We start from the raw sequence: 17,959 nt of genomic DNA on the forward strand, positions 1-17,959 counted from the left end.
CTCTATTTCATCTACTTTCTCAATAGTGGGTTTAAAAAATAGCTGCTACGGCTACCATTACCAAAAGACTTTTGGACAGGTATGGATTACATCAATCTGATTAAAAATCTAGACTCATCCTTCATAGTACATACATACAGGGTTTTCCTAACTCATTTGTTAAGATGGGAACCTTTTACAGTTGTTTTTAGTTTTACTTAGTCTCTTTTATCTAAGCAATAAGAAATGGACAGAGTTGTGCATGAAATAAGATAAACAGTTGGGATACGTAAAATTTTGCACTGTTGAACTTAACTCCTTTTATTTTATACAAATATTGAGTAATGCTGACAGAGAAAACTGAAATATTTTCCCATACATCTATCTCTTGTTATTATGTTTCTTGTAAACACATGACTTTAATATGAAAGAAGTCCTCCTTGTTCTCTCGTCTCTGAACCTGAAATGTGGTTTTATCTCTGTAGTTTGTATCTGCTCATCCTTAATATTCACATAGATGCCACTTTGTCCAGTAAGCTTTTAAAATGACCTTTTAATGCCTATTTCATTGAAGTATTTACCATGGTATCCCATTTGTCTTTAAATGTGTACCAGGCTATAAAATGCCCAGACATACTTTGTTATATTTTTAATCTCTAATCCCAGGCCTGGGAATAGTCCATAGTAGGTGGACTATCTACTGAGTAAGATCAGAGGTTAAGCTGTACATAAATGGCATTCTGAACACAGAAACTCATGAACTTCATGATATTTTTGTGAGATTTTGTGTGTACCTGAAACTTTTTATGTAGTTGCCCCACTATTTCCATCAAATTCTCAGAGTCCACAGATCCCAAATTTGGTGAAAACAAAGTGTGAGTCAGCTCATAACTTACAATTTTTTTTTAAGATTTTTATTATTATTATTGGAAAGCCGGATATACAGAGAGGAGGAGAGACAGAGAGGAAGATCTTCCATCCGATGTTTCACTCCCCAAGTGAGCCGCAACGGGCCGGTACGCGCCAATCCGATGCCGGGACCAGGAACCTCTTCCGGGTCTCCCAAGCGGGTGCAGGGTCCCAAAGCTTTGGGCCGTCCTCGACTGCTTTCCCAGGCCACAAGCAGGGAGCTGGATGGGAAGTGGAGCTGCCGGGATTAGAACCGGCGCCCATATGGGATCCTGGGGCTTTCAAGGCGAGGACTTTAGCCGCTAGGCCATGCCGCTGGGCCCCCATAACTTACAATTTTAAGGCTATAATAAAAATATTCTTAATTCCTTTTTCTTTTCTGTATGCAGGTGTGTGTGTTTGCATAACCCCAAGAAAATGGCACCACTATCATTTATCCTATGTATTGCTCAACGACCTTCTTCACATATGATAAAACCGGAAAATCTATCAGGAAAGATTCAGTAAAGATTCAGTTTTCTTCTGCCTCACAAAGGATTCATATTAAAAGCAGAGGAAAATCTTGCTTAGTAACAGTCTGTACTATATATAATAATAGAACATAATTTATATGGGGAAGCAGCAAGATAGATTTCATTCATAAAAAGCACCATGCTTCTGACTAGACAAATGACTTGACTCCCAGAGAGAAATTATCATTTTTAGTTCTGGGATACCATTATGCTACTTACACTTTTAAAATTTAATACATTCACATGTTCAAATGTATTGAGATTTTTAAGCTTGTGAATGAAATTAGCAACGTGCTGTGGCTGTCAACGTGATGCATTACAATTCCCCTTGAGGGGTAGGGCTTAAAAATTAATTCAGCTCCTGCACCTGTGTGCCGGCATTTGCTGAATTTCCATTACATTTAATAAGTCACTGTGACGCAACTTGTGTCCTTTTGCCTCGGTTCCTTTAATATAGTGTTAAATTCTCCCCTATTTGAAATTCAAGCAATATTACAAATTTCAAACTGTTAATTAAAACCTGTGGAGTTGAATGGTTCTGGATAAAATCTGCTTTACTCAGTGAGGTTTTGAATCTTGTTCACCGTCTGAACTAATCCTTAATTCCCACCAGGTTAGAATTGTTGACAACATGATCTCACTATGGGTGGCTGAGGTTTACAAATCCTCGTATAATAAGGAGAAAAATCAAGTTATAGGCTTGAACAAAAACATAGCAAGAAAGATTACCTGCTGAGATGAAATAAGAAAAACAGAACAGAATCAAAGGACTGAAACTTTACATATGCAGTTTTTGAATAAAACTATGTGAATATAAAGCATATAACTTTATGCTTTAACTTGTTCAACATGGATGGGATGATCAAAATGATTTATAATTTCTATTACCTATTTCAATGACCTGAGTATTTCCATTCAATTTTCAAAAGCTTAAAGAACGACTGAGACCTAATTCCTAGATGTTGTAATTACAAAACAAAAGCTATAGCAAGAGAGTCTAGTATATTTGAAATTCAAAATAACATGCGTTATTTGAAACTTTACAGGGCAAAATGTATTTCTCCCAAATTTAAGCCATTTCCGCCTTCTATACTGTGGAGATGGTAACAGGAGAAAGTAATTAATAATGATTCTCTTGTAAGATCAGTGCATACTCATAAAATTAAATTTTACATTTCAACATAAACGTGCTTGCTCCATTTTAGCCTATTTCCTGCAAGAGTAAAGTTCTCTATCTTTTACAAATTTCTTTTTCTGTTATTGAAATATAAACTTCCAGATGGTAGAGGTTATGTTCTATGATTTACACAAATTGGTTTGTTGAAAAACTAGCAGACTCCGATGAATTAAAGAGTATGTGACAAAATTCTCCATATATAAAAAATACACCCATTTCCCCCCTCATATCCAAATTCAAACCTGAACATCCTCCTAATTTCTTTTATTTTCCTTCAGGCTTAATCTTAATAAACTGCTTTAAGGAAAAGTGCTTTGAATAATTTCAGAAAAGGCTTCAGTTTTTAGAAGGAAGATATCCATTTTAAAAGCAATATTATAACAAATCAAGGCAGATATATGTATTTAACTCCATTTAGAGGATTCATCCTAAAGGAAGAAGCCTTCCTCCCACCACAAGTCCCTAAAACATGCCCAAACTATTTACCACACAGCTTTTAATAGATACCACTAGGAAGACAAATACTTAAAAATAGCAAACAACTAAATTATGTTTTCTCTGATATCTACTGATACAAATATCAATAAATATTGATAAAATAGTTGATAAAATATAAGATATGAAATAAACTAAAATTATATGCATGTAATTATTTCAACCAAAAATCGAAGAAGGAAAAGACAAATATACAGAATCATATCTGCATTATGGCAGTAGGTGGCATTAAACATTTTTAAAGTTTTAAGTTTCTTACTAATTTTATGACTTAGATAAAAATGCATTTGTGATGGATAAATGAGGATATATATTATAATCATGAAGTTTTAACTATTTTTACGTGTGTGTGTGAAGAAGAATTTTTCCACTCAGAAACCCAGTTCAGGTAAATTCTTTGTATTGTTTTATTTTTCTCAAATAGCTAATATGTGTTCGGCACTAGAAATGAGACATAAGACATTAAGAACTGGAATAAAGGCCATCATTGTTATACATTTGTAAAGCACTTGGCATAACCATATGCAGAGTGAAAGAATTTATAAAAGTTAAGAGTAATGAAATGCAATATCTGGCAGAACAAACACATAGGCGACAAAGCACTCCTGGTACTAAATGAATTCTTCTGGCCTGATGTACTAAAATTAGAGAGTCAATTTAATGACAATTTATCACTCAAAGGAAAGAACAACAACAACAAAAAATTGGGAAAACTCTCAGCTTTCCCTCACCACTACCTGGAATTCCTTATAGCTTGAGCTCTTAGCACCCTCCAGTTATGGCACATGCTATATTTTACAGCAATAAAGGTACCTAGAGGAGGCCAGTGTTGTGGCATAGTGTAAAGCTGCTGTCTGCCACACCTGTATCACAAATGGCCTTTAGTTCCAGTCCTGGCTACTCCATTTTTGGCTCAGCTTACTGTTAATGAACCTGGGGAAGCAACAGAAGATAGTCCAAGGGCTTACTTAGGTCCCAGTTACACGCTGGATCAGCTCAGGTCAGACTACTTCAGCCATTTGGGAAAGTGAAGCAGCAGATGGAAGTTGTCTGTCTCTCCCCTCGCTGCCCCGTGTGTGTTTGTGTGTGTGTGTGTAAACTACATTTCAAATAAACAAAGCACTGTCATGATTTGGAACAAGAGGTAGGTTGAGGGCCTGGCTCCATAACGTAGCAGTTAAGGTCCTCCCTTTGAACTCTCCAGGATCCATAGGGGCACAGGTTCTAATCCCGGTGACTCCACCTCCCATCCAGCTCCCTGCTTGTGGCCTGAGAAAGCAGTCGAGGACCGCCCAAAGCTTTGGGACCCTGCACCCACGTGGGAGACCTGGAAGTCTCCTGGCTTCGGATTGGCTCAGCTCCAGCCGTTGTGGTTGCTTGGGGAGTGAATCATTAGATGGAAGATGTTCCTGTCTGTCTCTCCTCCTCTATGTATATCTGCCTTTCCAATAAAAACAAATAAATCTTTAAAAAAAAAAAAAAAGAGGTAGGTTGAGACTTGTAATTTCCAAAACCAGTTCCAATTTCAGCTGAACTTGATATGAGATAAATCATCTAATACTTTTTAACTGAATTTATTTATTTATTTAAGAGGGAGGGAGGAAGGCATAGGAGAAGAGAGAAAAACAGAAAGATCAAGCTTCTTCCCTTCCATCTGTTGGTTCATTCCAGAAATGCCACCAAAAGTTGGGGGGAAGGAGGCCAAGGCAGGGAACCGTGAAACACAATTTGCCTCTTCAATAGGTATCTGGTACCCAAGTATTTAAGTCATCATTAGCTTCTTCTCATGGCACACATTAACAAGAAGCTGGATGTGAAAGGGAGCCAGGACTCCAGCTGAAGGACTGATACGGGATGCAGTCAACCCATGCAGTGTCAAATGCCTGACCTCACCTGACCTTTGCATGTTTCAGTCTCCTCATCCACTAAACAGGTATTAATCATATCTACTATGTGAACCAGCCATCTCACTTCTGGGAACTTTTCCAAACAAAATAAAATCCGTATAAGACATTTTTGTATACCCACATATACTGCAGCTCAAGTCACAATAGCTAAGATATGGAATCAGTGCAGTTGCCCATTAATGGATAACTAGATAAAATAAGTTTAAAATAAAAAATATAGTAGCTGCCTTCTGGATACTTACAAAAATAAAGTGAATTAACACATGAAAGTAATTTTGGGTATATCTTGTTACTTGTTAAACAGGTGTTAGCTAGCATTATTTATCATTATTAAATAACTCAACAAGGCCAGAAATAGTCACTTGCTTGGTACTACAAAATGAGAATAGTCAGATTTTTTTTCTCAGAAAGTAAGAATATTTCAGGTTTTTGAAACATTTCATTTTATTCTGAGTTGAATTTCTTGTACAGCATGTCTCTTAGAAGGATTCTTATGAAAATAAGTTTATTTACAAAATGTCATTTGATAATTGGTACGAAGTTAAGTTAGTACACATAGTGTACAATAAACTGAACTTGAGAAAAGTGAAACGACAGAAGAGGTAACTGCACAACCATAGGTAGCGGCACGGGCAATGACGACACTCTGATGTCAAAGCTGACTATACCTTTGATCATATAATTTTCCATGAAAGTGATAATTTAGCATGTTAACAAACTTTTATTTTTAATTTATTAATGATAGAAATGTTAGTATACAGAGTGTTTTGCAGAAAATATGGAGGACACAATATGTAGACTGCCAAATAATAACACAAGGAAAGAATTGTTTGAGAAATCTCATTAGGAAAAGTATTTTTCCACTAAAATTCAATGACAGTGACAAGTTTTTAATGATTGCTTTATTATATTATGGAAGATTAATAAAACTTCGCTAGAAAATAACAATCATTTTGGGAACAATATGAGGCATGAGCCATTATTCTAAATAATGTTTCATTGGTTGAGTTCAATCTGTTATATAATTTCAAAGAATAATAACATTTCATAGGTAAACATGTTTTTGTTCAAACATATACATGCATGTTCCAATTAGAAAAAAAATTATTCTCATTCTTGAAAGTCAAATAACAGAAGAACAGCTCTGAATGAAGTGTTCAGTTCATCAGAAATAATATTTAGCCACAGAGCTGTGGAAGTGAAAATGAAAGAACTAAGAGTCCTAACTTATGTATCTATTTGCTTTCTGGATTACAGTTCTGGATAGAGGACAAAAAATACTTTCAAGAATACTTGCACTTCAAATTTCACAGAGAATATTCTTTATGTCAATCAGACCGTTCTTTTTTTGATCACAGCAATAACTGATTATTTCATTTTCAAGATCAGGAAATGAGATCATCAATGTGATATACTTAAGTTCAAGGAGCAAATACACAACACAATCTGAAATAGAACTTGTATACTTTCAATTCCATTGTCCAGGGAGTCTAACCTAGCCCTCAAGACACTTTAATTTACAGAGACGACTGTGATGCTGAGATTCTATCTCTTTCAATGTGAAGGGCAGAGGACAATTGATTTTGAGTAATACTTAACAACTTAGACTTTTTTTCCCCTGAATTTTCATTTTACTTTGGCTGAGAATGTATACTATTTTATTGATTTATTTGTTCAACAAACATTCATTAAGCTCTAGCCATGTACCTAGTTCATGAGTCAGAATAAAAGCAGAAAACATCCGGTTAGGGAATAGGCGTACACATTTAGTCAACATGAATCACAAGTACCTATGAAGCCTCTCTCCTTTTATACTTACATACTAATAATATTATGAAATTTCTTTCACTTCTTGACTGTCAGTGAATTGATGACTTGTACTAAAATTTTTCATGTAAATTTCAATGATCTGAAAAGTGACTGGTATATTTTGCTTTTGACAAGAACCATGAGATGGCAAGCTAATTTAAAAATTGACCTAAACAAAAGATAATTACTAAATTTGCTAAATAAAAATAACTGATAATTATCACATGTGGATGTATAGGTTTAATAATTCTGTCAGATTTTCTACTAACTACATAATCATAATTTTACCAATCAATTAGGTTTTCACTAAAGGCTTATACTGTGATTCAGTTTAATTTTAATTCAGTAATTCCACTACATAATCTATTAATCTGTAAGCTTTGTAAACACAGGGGATATACCAGATTCATTTTCAACGTTTTTGTGCTTAATATAGTACTTGGTACTCTGTAGTCTCTCCTAAAAATGTCATTATTGAACACAAAATATTTTTTCTACTTCCTCTTTTACAAGAAAAGCCTATTATCATGAATGAATTTTGTCGTTATCAGGAAATATTAGAGATGGAAATGGACTCATTACACAGAAGTTAATGTGTTAATAGTGTTTAATAAAATAAGGTTTACTTACCAATATATAGAAATATTCTCAAATACCATATAACTTGTCACAGCCCTAATGTGATTTTTAAATCACAATTTTTGCGAAAATACTTAAACTGCTCCATATAATTTCTATCGAATGCCAACAATGTTATTTCCCTAGGTTTACACTAAGGTCTTGGGAGAAAAGTTAACTTGATATTTTTTTAAAAATTTATTTACAGAGAGGAGGAGAGACAGAGAGGAAGATCCTCTGTCTGATGATTCACTCTCCAAGTGACAGCAAGGGCCGGAGCTGTGCCAATCCAAAGCCAGGACCTAAGAGCCAGGAACCTCCTCAGGGTTTCCCACATGGGTGCTGGATCCCAAGGCTTTGGACCATCTTCGACTGCTTTCCTAGGCCACAAGTAGGGATGTCGATGGGAAGAGGGGCTGCTGAGATTAGAGCCAGCGCCCATATGGGATCCTAGGTGCTTTCAAGGTGAGGACTTCAACCATTAGGCCACCACACTGGGCCCAACTTGATTTTTTAAAGGCAGATTCCCAGCTATGAATAAAATTTATGAGCTTCCAAGTTGTACTATTCCAGATTAGTACTGTCAATAAATATTAGTCCATAACCTTGAGCAAGCCTCATGTTTGTTAGTTATAATGTGGAAGCTTTTGTTTTTTTTCCCTCTAGTTTTTTAGTATGTCCTCTTTTTCCAAACTCTCGGCATCAGAAATTTTTAGATTTTCTTATGAATAGAAACTGTGACTTCTTACTGCCTTTATTTCCAATATGGGGGACAGAAAAAAATACAGAGTTAAAAATGACAGAATGGATACGGTAGAGGCATTCTAATGAATATAGAGAGGGGAAAAATAGGATAAAAGATAGGATGCATTTAATGTCAGCATGCTAGCATAAACTTTTTTTTGAGAAAACAAAACATCATGGAATATTTTATATTCACATAGCTAAGAGGAGTTCTATTCTCACTTGCATAAAGGAATCTAAATGGTAGCTTGGGAAAGCCCTGAGGTATACAGCCTAAAAAATTAAAAATTTACTCAATTATTACATATTATCAGCCTAACATTGTAGAATCTAACCTTACCTATGTCATATACAATTACAATATAATCTCTAAATTGTAATGATCTGAATTTATAAATTTTATTGCTTGATCTATGAATAATACATAGAAGCATCCAATATCGGGTTCTTTCGATAAACTACTCAGATATCCTTTATTTTTCCATTTATGATTACTTATGTAACTTAATAGGAATCACTGAAAAGAATCTTAACACATTTGGCAAACAAAAATGATACAGGATTTCAATTGGTGCAGCCAGATGCAGGACTTTCCAATGGAATTCCATCAAACAACTGCACGAGTTGCATTCTTACCTTAAAGATTTTTCATCATGAAATGCAGCTGTGAAACAACTCAGGCTTCGAAAAGAAAGGCTATAATAAAGCATCTCCTGGCTAGACTTAGCTTCAAGAGGTTTATGGTGGCAAACAGCAGAAAAGATGAAATGTTTCAATAAGCCCCTCTGGCTGATTTAGTTAGCATTCACAAAGTGGAATAACCTATACATCACACATCCTTTGTTAGTTGGTTGTTTAGAATAGACACATGAGTCACTGGATTTTATTTTAGTAGTTGGGCAACGCAATTCTCCTTTTGCCCGAAATATTAAAATGCAGAAAGGTGAAAGTAAGAAAAGTAATGTCAAGTGTTACACAAGATGCTTGCCATTCTCTGCGCTAGATCAGGCGATCTCTTTGCTCTAGACAATGTTTTACTTTGCCAGCAAAAATGATAAAGTACCTCACATTAAAAACTCCTTTTACCTCAATTGGTAAACTAAGGTATATTTTTTCCAAAATTGTGTGTATGTGTAGAAGAGGTGTTTGACAGAGAAAGCATACAATACTGATAAAGGACAGACACAATTCTACCTTATATGATTTCAAGTACAAATGAATCCCTTTGGGAATTTGGGGGTGAATGTGTGTGAGTCTGTGTGTGTGTGTGTGTGTGTGTGTATGTACACATATTTTTTTCTTTCTTATTATCTAAGACATTGTTTCAAATTAATAAGAGTACCTGCAATGACTCTGGCAAGCTGCTGGGTTCTGGTGATGGGACAGACAGTACGTGCCAGCACGATTGCTGAAGCAATTTTCTTGGCATGCTTTTCTTCCCCATACGTCCTGAGGATGGAGGCAAGTGCCGGTTGATCTAAAGCATTCACAACATCAGCAGCGGTGGGCATGTCAGGGTACCTACACACAACAACACTCAATTAGTCCACTGACATCAGTTTTCATTGACAGGAGGTCAAACGGAAGGGTACTGAGAACTAAAGTTGGAAACACACACAATCTAAGAGAACTTCAGAGATTTTAAACTCAGATACTGAAGTCTGAGATGAATGAAACAGATTTTTCATTTCAAATAACTACCATTATGGTGGCAAGTGGTGACTATTTACAACATTCATAAAATTCAAAGCACCAGGAAGTTATTTCACTATCTTTAATCCAAAAAAGTTACCATTATTGATTCTATACATTTTCTCCTAGCTAAAATCCTGAAAAATGTTTACATTAAAGTTGTTGAAGTGTAAATTAGTTTTATCTTTTTATTTTTGGCATGGAAGATACGAAGCTTGCTGATGAAATTTGAATGAACTTCAGATCTCGAGAACTTAACTAAATCTGAGACAAGTAATCAACTCTGTGTAGACACAAACAGAACTTTGTCTATATAGATACAACAGGTCAGGTTCCCTCTCAAAAACAAGAACATTACCGGCAGTAATGCGTGTTATTTCCATTGCTTAACAACACTGGTATACCCACCTATGCCAAACATAAGGTAAAAACCGATAATTCACAAACAATATGAAGCAAGCCTGGATAATAATTGCAATTGCTAAAAAAAATACCTTCCAGACTTTTGCCCAAAGAGAATAAAATATGATAGCAGAAAAGATCATTATATATTATTTTAGGGAAATACTCCAAAGAAGTCTGATATGTTAGCATTTACTTTACATGCTAGGAAACACTTTGTCAATGATAGTTACTACTCATATGTTACATATATTCTATTAATTGTAGGGGCCACATTGGAGGACTATAATAAAAATACGGTAGTTTTAAGACCTGAGGCTCAAACTAGAGAGGAGCTGCATAGAAAAACTGAGTGCCAGCTGAATATGCTGAACTATATCTTGCTAATACACCTATAACTCCAGGAGAAAATCTGACTATTTTTACTCTGTCCCTTGTTTTACCATGTACTTCCTTTCTTCATTTCCCATTCTCTCCATTTGTCTCTTGTCAACATGGTTATTCAGATCTTAAGATTACTTTTTTGTCTATTTTGGTTACTTTATATTAATAAGCATCTTAAATGGTGAGCTGAGCCATCTTTGCATGTCATTGGGCTTTGCCTTTTCAGTTTTCAGGCTTAAGATGTGATCTTTGGTCAGATCAATTTAGAATAGAATTTTGGCCTTCCTAATTAAGGTTTTAACTATTGGAGTCTCATTTTTTAAAAATCTGTGTAATGAAAGTAACACTGATTATTATTATCTTTAATATTATGGTACAATTGCATAGGGTCTGGGATTTCCCTACCTGCTCTCCAAATTCCCAACCTCCGACTGATTTTCTCCATATTATACAATAGTACGGTCCTTCATAAGCAGTCATATATCTATCAGTCTGTTGAAGGTAACATTTTAACTTCAAAGAATTGTTGAAAGAAGTAGAAATACATGTAATTAATAAATGGATATAGACACAGACATTTGTGGGTTGATGACTGGACTATCTCATCTTGTACAACAACTTGGCTTAACTACTGCACACATTTGAAGCTCTGATTTTACTATGTAATTAACATAATTTCAATCCTCTTTCTGAATGCCATATACTTTCGTCCAATCTGTTAATATTTTTCAGTAGGTTACGGTTTATGTCATCCATGCGACCCACTTAAAGACACATTTTCTTAACTCTGAAAGTATCCATTATGTATAAGTTACAGATTAATTACTGGAAACAATATTATTGTCAAGGTCTTGGAGTAGTATCTCAGACTAAAATTTACTGGTAAATCTCTACATTAACAATAAGAGGATTTACTACTAGTAACATTCTTGGGTAATTCTATTTCAGAGGGCACCTTATTTAAGACAAATGAAGAAAAAATATTTTCGTAATATTTTATTGCCCCTGGAGAAGTATCTCAATTTCCAAATACGAGAGCAAATTTGCCCTTTGCTATCTGTCAGTCACTGAGTTTTAAAAAAAATATTGTATTTCTTTATAAGATTACTCATTCTATGAATGACAAAAATATGTACAAAAAGTATGAGTTTAAGCAACAATAAAGTTCCAACAAAACAACACACAACTGAAGTTAACATGTCATGACACAACACTAGGAACAGGCATATGTGAATAATTATTACAACAAAGTCATCTTTTATGGGACACATTTCCTAAAAGGGAGAGTAAGCTTTAAAAGCAAAGTTGGTCAATCCCTGTTCAGTACCACTGGTGAGCACAGACACAGGTGCTTTACATTTATGTTATGTAAAAAAGGCACTTTTGATGTATTTCCTTGAATGCAATATTTTTAATACATAAGTTAACATGTATAGGCCCACTTGAATAACAAAGAACAAAGTTTATTTTTTCCCAGCATGGTGAGGAATGAAGAGGATGTGTAAAATATATCCTATGTATAGTACTAGGCTTAATATAGTAGCATAAACTTCCAGTTTCTTTGGAGAGGTGCAACTGAAGTGCTTGTTAGAGAGACCAAACAAATCATACAATTACTGACCTCTAGAATATTGCCTTTCTTTGCAGTATTCTCCAAGAATATGATTTATGCATAATCCATTCTGCTACCCACAAGAGACCCCATTGTGTATGCATAAAGATGCATCCATTGTTTCATTATCAATGTATTTATCAATATTGCCAGTAATCTAAATGCCCATATTGAATCAATGAAAACAATAATCATTGTGGAATTTATTTTGTTTATTATTTCAATTAAAAACAGTAATTATTTCTTTTAGAATTCCAAATCCAGAGAAATGCTAAAGTCACATTAGTAGCAAATAAACCTAATGTTTTATGTATGGGTTGTATTACATGAGGGCAGGTGATGGGAGTTCTGCAGTTTAAAAGAAGGAATTGAATTCAGAGTTCTCTTCTTCAGAAATTAATTTCTTACCGTGAGCAGAAGTGCGTCAATAATACTCACCTGCCACCATCCATCCTCATGTCCAAGGGGCCATCCTTCCGAATGGAAAAACCTCGTTCAGGAGCATCAAGTTGCATGGAGGAACACCCAAGATCCAAAAGAACTCCATCAAAAGTCCCTGGCTGCACTCCAGCTTTCATTAATAAATCTTCCGCTTGGCTGAACTGCCCTAACATCGCTCGGACTTGTTTACTGTGAATGAACCCAAAACATAAAGAAATCATTTTTTATTCAAGTACTTGTTACAGTCTGTGATTAATGCAAAGGTGCCTAACCCATTATTTGGTGGTTTAATGAATATATTTACTGAGTGTCAACCACACACATAGCATGATATAAAGACATATGGAAAAGGAAGCTGTGCATCTTTGGTTTCAGACACTTCAGCTGATTTAATATAACTGCATTCTTACTAATTAATAAAATTTATTTATATGTCTGTGCAGGCTTACAACATGTCAATTACAGAAAAGTTCTTTATCATGTCAGTCTTTTCATTTTTTTGGCTAAATCTACGGCGTTATAAAAAAATGACATACTATTATATCAAAAAGGTAACTTTAATGAGCAAGTCAATTTGAACATACAAATAAACCAGAAAACATAGAAAAAAGGATATAGAGAATACATTAAAGCCAATTGCTTTCTGTTTTCTATAATTTAGCGTAAGACTGCTATGTAGCTATAAACTTGAGGAAAAAGACTATGATTAAAGAAAACTCTTTTTGTAGATGCAATGTTGTAGCATTCATCAGTGATTTGGAAGTGAATGGAAACTTCTGCATCTGTAGACAGGTAATGAGTTCAGATGACCTTGCATCTATACTAATTCTCCTTATTACTCAAAGTAAAATGTTTCTAAATCCTTAGTGTAACTGGCACGCTCTTTTGGAAAGGAATGAGAGGAGAAAAATTGGGCAACATTTTTAAGATCTCATTCCCACCGTCTATTGTAGGGTGGAGTGAATCGATTTCAACCATATTGGAGAATTCCCATTTATGATATTTATTTGTGTGTCATGTCCTATTTAAGGGGGTAATTTCACAGTGAACTGGTAATTTATTTTTAAATCATTATGAAAAATATGTTAATACTTACTAATCAAATATCTGTTGAATACCTGATGTATCAGTACTTATTTTGAAGGGCATATAAAGATTAACATACAATGGTTTTTTCAGCTTTGCATTAAGAGAAAGAAATGTATAACTAAATAGTTTACAAAACCAGATGATAGAAACTAATAAAAGAGAGGAACAAATTGTTCTATTTGCATCTGGAAAATAGTTAGCCATGGAGATAAAACAATAAACCAAGCTTAAGGAATACATAATAGAAACCAAAATTAAGGAAATAACCTCACTATCAGCATCAAGTTAAAATGATTAACATATTAAAAAACAAGTCAGATAATATAGTTCTACAAAAACAGTAAAATGAACAATCAGATCAAATGGGAAAGGAAAATTGCAATAATTGTTTATCAATTAGTAGCTGCGTTTAGAGAGTCTTAGGATTAGGAACATGAAAAACAGTTCAATAGAAAATATTTAGAATAAGGAAGGAATATCATTCAAAAAACATGAAAAAAAATATAAGATGCTCTAGATACAATAACATCTTCTATATGAACAGGTCAGATATAATAACATAGATACAGCAAATATATTACTGGAATTCCAGAAGAGAAAAGACAAAGTAGGGTTAAGACAATGATTAAAGATAATGAAAAAGAGCTAACAAAACTGACTGAAGATTATAAACTACACATTCAAAAAGTACAATAGAGACAGTCACCATGACAGAGGAAGTTAAGCTGTTTCTGGCAATGCTAAGGGCCAATCATGAGCAGTCCTGGATACTCTACTTCCAATTATTCAACGTCATGATACACATGAGAAGGCCCAGGTGAAATTCTTGGCTCCAGGCACAAACTTGGCTATTGTGATCATTGGGGGAATGAAACAGTGATGCAAGATGCTTGCTCTCAACTTGTTTCTTTTCTGTTTCTGTTTCAAATTGCCTTTCAAAAAAGGTAAAGGAATCATCTTATTATTTAAAAAAGGATGATAAAGCAAAAAAGATAAATACACAAAAACAAAAAAATGAGGAGTCTTAACAAAATTTAAAAAAGGAATGCAAATATTCAGAAAAGTTAGAGAAGAAACATTACATTCAGGGTTGCAATGGCCAATTAAAATAAAATAGGCCAAAAGACAAAAGTCTAATCAGTCGAACTTCTCCCCACAATGAAAGGAAAATATTCTCAGATATAGAAAGCTAAGTTTAACTCAATGGCATTAGACCAAAACTGAAAAGAATATTGAAAAGCAGTTTTCTTCAGGCAAAAGAACAATAATTCTAAATGAAAGCAAGGAAATCATGAGAGAATAAACAGCAATTTGTTATATAACATGCAGATAACATTTGATAAATACTGACTATAAAATGAGTTTAACACATATGTGCAATTAAAACATATGATACTGGTATAAATGGCTAGAGTAAGATAATTAGAATGAATATGTTCTCGCAATTGCAACAAAACAGGATGTAATAAAAGTTTTATTATTCATTGAGCTTTCCTAAGAAAATTAGGGATGATGTGTCAGCTAAAAAAAAAGAACAGTATAATAACACATTGCAAATGAACAAACAGAATGAGGAAGTCAAATAATTAATTAAAAGGCAACAAAGAAGAGAAAAGGAAACATAGACTACATTGTAGCAATTGAGAAAAACAAAGATGAGGGGTAGATTTACATTGAAACATTGTTATATTAAATATTACTAAAATAAATCATCAAAAACCATACTGTTATTTGGATTTTAAAAATCCAACTATAAGCTATTAATAACTGAACTAGTGCAAATGTTAGGATACAAAGGAATAAAATGTAATAAGAGAAAAATATACAACGTAAACATTAAACAAAAGAGATGGTAGGATTATATAACTATAAAACATATTAACAAACCATAGAAACATTAAGAAGCAACATTATTTTTTTTTCACAATCAGTAATTGCAGAAACATGGAGGCAACCGAAATGCCCATCAGCGGAAGACTGGATAAGAAAGCTATGGTTCATATACACCATGGAACACTACTCAGCTATTTAAAAAAACAAAATGCAGTTCTTTGTGGCCAAATGGACTCAACTGGAAACCATTATGCTAAGGGAAATGAGCCAATCGCAAAAGGTTAGATACTACATGTTTGCCTTAGTTTAAGATGACATGATGTTAATATGAAAAACAATATATGTAAAATGTAATACTATAATGAAAACAGACATGAAACAGCTGAGTGGCAGCCTATGGTCATTATAAGGTGTATAGAACCCGGTCATGTAAAAACCAAAGTTGAAGTGTTGGCGAAGGAATCACAGTATGTGGTAAAGAACTTGCATTTTTTTTTAACATGTTGGCTGCTCAATACTATGTCAATTAATTCCATGACGTTGTAAAAGAAACAACATTATTTTATCAAGATAAAAGAATCAAATCTACCAGAGTTACACATAGATCATATCTTGGTATACATGTAGTAACATGATTTCACAACATGTAAACAAAAATTTAGAGAACTAAAAAGAAATCAAGACATGATCGCAATAGATTTTTTTTAAAGCTTTATTTATTTTTATTACAAAGTCAGATATACACAGAGCAGGAGATGTAGAGAAGAAGATCTTCTGTCCGATGATTCACTCCCCAAGTGAGCACAGGGGCTGGTGGCTGTGCCGATCCGGAGCCAGGAGTCAGGAACTTCCTCCAGGTTTCCCACATAGGTGCAGGATCCCTAGGCATTGGGCCGTCCTCGACTGCTTTCCCAGGCCACAAGCAGGGAGCTGGATGGGAAGTGGAGCTGCTGGGGATTAGAACCGGCGCCCATATGGGATCCCGGGGCTTTCAAGGCGAAGGACTTTAGCTGCTAGTCCAATGCGCCAGGCCTGATCGCAATAGATTTTTAAATATTCTCAGCCAATACAGAATATGGAAAAATGGAGAAAATTTGAAAATACAAAATGAAAAGTTTGATATAATTGTCACATTAGAAACTTCACTATAAAAGGGCCCAGCATTGTAGCTTCACTGCTGAAGTCCTCATCTTGCATGTGCCATATGGGAGCGAGTTCATGTCTAGGCTGCTCCATCCAGCTCCTGATTTGTAGCCTGGGAAAGCAGTAGAGGATGCCAAAAGCCTTGGGACCCTTTAATTGTATGCGGGACCTGGAAGAAGCTACTGGCTCCTGTTTTTGGGTCAGTTCAGCTCTGGCCAAGACAGCCACTTTGGGAAGGAAACTGGAGATAGAAGATTTTTCTCTCTGACTCTCCTTCTCTGTAAATCTGACTTTTCAATACTCCAACAAATCAGAAGACCACCAAGAAATGGAAAAGTTCTTAGACTCACACCACCTGCCAAAACTTAGCCCAGAAGCAACAAATGACCTGAACAAACCCATAACTGAAGCAGAGATTGAATCAGTGATTAAAGATCTCCCAACAAGGAAAAGCCCAGGCCCAGACAGCTTCACTGCAGAATTCTACAAAACATTCCGAACAGAGCTAACCCCAATCCTCTACAAACTCTTCAAAACAATTGAAAAGGAAGCAACCCTTCCAAACTCATTCTATGAAGCCAACATTACCTTAATCCCAAAACCGGACAGAGATCCTACAGAGAAAGAAAACTACAGACCTATCTCTCTGATGAACATTGATGCTAAGATACTCAACAAAATCCTAGCCAATAGAATTCAAAAAATCATCCAACAGATCATTCATCCGGATCAAGTAGGATTCATCCCTGGAATGCAGGGATGGTTCAACATTCGGAAATCCATAAATGTGATACACCACATCCAAAAACTGAAAAACAAGAATCACATGATAGTATCAATAGACGCAGAAAAAGCTTTCGACAAAATCCAACACCACTTCCTGCTAAAAAACCTAACCAAGGTAGACATAGATGGAAAAATCCACAACATAATCAAAGCAATATATGAATAACCCAACGCCAGCATCATACTGAATGGAGAAAAACTGGAACCCTTCCCACTGAGATCTGGAACAAGACAGGGATGTCCACTTTCTCCACTGCTATTCAACATAGTCCTAGAGGTACTTGCTGAGGCCATAAGACAAGAAAATAAATAAATCTCAAAAAAACTCAGAAGTTTCACTACTCAGAAATATATAACCTATAAATATTTAAAGGTACATAAAAGTAGAAAAATAGCTCATATGCAGGGATGTAAGACTAAACTTGCA

General features: G+C 34.8%; 1 protein-coding gene across 3 annotated transcripts in view; it reads right to left on the reverse strand.

Annotated features, from left to right (window-relative positions):
- Positions 1 to 17,959, reverse strand: part of METTL15 (methyltransferase 15, mitochondrial 12S rRNA N4-cytidine) — a 160,477-nt gene that overhangs the window by 11,376 nt on the left and 131,142 nt on the right. For all 3 annotated transcript variants that reach the window (XM_058663239.1, XM_058663237.1, XM_058663238.1), the window contains 2 exons: positions 12,679 to 12,870; positions 9,493 to 9,671 (listed from right to left, as the gene is read on the reverse strand). In XM_058663239.1, the coding sequence (XP_058519222.1) occupies positions 9,493 to 9,671; positions 12,679 to 12,870 (371 nt within the window). The remainder of the gene's footprint in view (positions 1 to 9,492; positions 9,672 to 12,678; positions 12,871 to 17,959) is intronic.

The sequence above is a fragment of the Ochotona princeps genome, chromosome 4 (genome assembly GCF_030435755.1).
Source record: "Ochotona princeps isolate mOchPri1 chromosome 4, mOchPri1.hap1, whole genome shotgun sequence".
Classification (NCBI taxonomy): domain Eukaryota; kingdom Metazoa; phylum Chordata; class Mammalia; order Lagomorpha; family Ochotonidae; genus Ochotona; species Ochotona princeps.